This window comes from Penaeus monodon, chromosome 32 (assembly GCF_015228065.2).
Source record: "Penaeus monodon isolate SGIC_2016 chromosome 32, NSTDA_Pmon_1, whole genome shotgun sequence".
NCBI lineage: Eukaryota > Metazoa > Arthropoda > Malacostraca > Decapoda > Penaeidae > Penaeus > Penaeus monodon.
In genome coordinates this window covers 31,312,457-31,314,175 of record NC_051417.1, presented here as the reverse complement: position 1 = coordinate 31,314,175, position 1,719 = coordinate 31,312,457, and the positions used below count along the sequence as shown (strand labels likewise).

Below are 1,719 nucleotides of genomic sequence, written 5' to 3'. Positions count from 1 at the left end.
CCGCCAATGCAGGTACTGAAATTCCTCCCGTAGGTCTACTTAAGCAAGCACTGAGGCGTTTAAGGTACCAGTCATCCTGTGAACACCATCGAGTGATAATCTACTCTGCTGCTTGTCCTGCCACTTTCTTAAGCTTTTGTACAATACAATGGCCTCTCAGGGTACGGTTTAGTCTTTCGTTCATACAGTAATTACGTCTGAGGGTGTTTGTGTGCACAGATGCAGTGTATGTAGATATATTTGATATATGTGAATACCAGCTCCGATTGGGTATGTCTGTCGTTACAGGAAGTTAAGAAAAGTTAAAGCTAATTTTTTATCAGTACTAGAAATGATAAGGAATATTTGTGATCATACAAATTTCTCTCTTTTCTTTCCCCCTCTCGTTGCTGTTGTAGTCTGTTGACATTGTCATTACCAACCTAACCATCCTGAAAAAAGAGGGAACTATTGAACCATCCTTTTGCAGGAATCACATTCACTGCCCTCCTCCTCGCCCTGGCCGCCCTCACGCACGCAGCCGACACCACCCACAAAGACGACGCACGACTTTTCTACGACGACAAAGACACCTCCGTCACCATCGGCGGCGAGTCCCTCTTCTACATCGGGGTCATCTTCGTCGGCCTGCTCTTGCTCGCGTCTGTCCTGGGCCTCTTCGGGACATCGGCCAAGGTTGCTCAGCCCTACGACTACGCCTCCGCTACGTGAGTTTCGCCTCGTGTGAGGAGGCTTTGGGTTTCTGTAATTGATTTTTTGTAGATAATGAAATGATTTATTTGTGACATGAATCAAATCTAAATTAGTTCTGATCTCAATTTCGACAGCGGTTACGGTGCCCCTGCCCCAGCCTACGATGAGAAGACCACCTTTTCCGTCCAACAATTCATTGACGATGCTGTCAACAAGTTCCAGTAGAGACCGCGAGCGTAAATGTTCGAGATTGGAATATTAACGGAATGAAGACCCAGATCTAATGATTATTTATTTTTACAAAAACTTCAATTTCTGTGATTTTTTCTCCTGGTTGTCACAGAAAAGAGTGGAACCCGTGATTGATCTGTTGATCTCTTGTTTTCTATATTCTATCTAAATTATGCTGTAAATAAATTGTTTTGTTTATGTACTGTTTTTGGCTGTCCTGACGTAAAGTGAAACCATTGTTTATAATCTTTTAGATTTGCCCTCTTGTTATCGCTCTTTCTCTTCGTTTTCATTTCCACTCTCACTTTCCATTTCTCCTGTCTCTTTGTTTTCACTTCCCCCTTTAAGCTCTCCTATCTCTCCTTTCCTTTTTTCTCCTCTCTCTCCTATCTATTCTCTTTTGTATATATGATCATCCATCTCTTCCTCGTTTTTTCCCGTTCTCTCACTCTATTCTTCCCCATTCTCTGTAATTTTGAATTATCGCTGCTTTAAATTTCAATGACGTAAAATCTATATATTTTTTTTTTACTGTGATCAATATAATCTTTCCATCTCTCTTTCCTATACAGGTTAGATAGAGAAAAAATAAGAGATATAATGAAGAGAAAAATTGACGCCAGATATGCGTAGATAGCAGGAAAAAATATTAATATATTTATCATTAGAGTGTTGTCATCAGTCATTATTAGATTAGAGCTCTCAGTAGCCAATTGTTATCACATATTTTTTTCTTCATTTTCATAGAATGCGTTATTTATTATCGTATAAGTATGGAAATCACCAAGTAAGTGG

The 1,719-nt window shown here is 39.9% G+C and overlaps 2 protein-coding genes across 2 annotated transcripts in view; both read left to right on the top strand.

The window, feature by feature from the left end:
- The window catches only part of LOC119593796, a 7,846-nt gene that overhangs the window by 3,233 nt on the left and 2,894 nt on the right, over positions 1 to 1,719 (top strand). The gene's annotated exons all lie outside the window — the stretch shown is intronic.
- On the top strand, positions 32 to 1,122 carry LOC119593797. The gene is made up of 3 exons (XM_037942823.1): positions 32 to 161; positions 470 to 707; positions 828 to 1,122. Exons 1-3 carry the CDS (start codon positions 149 to 151, stop codon positions 916 to 918), a joined length of 342 nt encoding a protein of 113 aa, XP_037798751.1. The 5' UTR covers positions 32 to 148; the 3' UTR covers positions 919 to 1,122.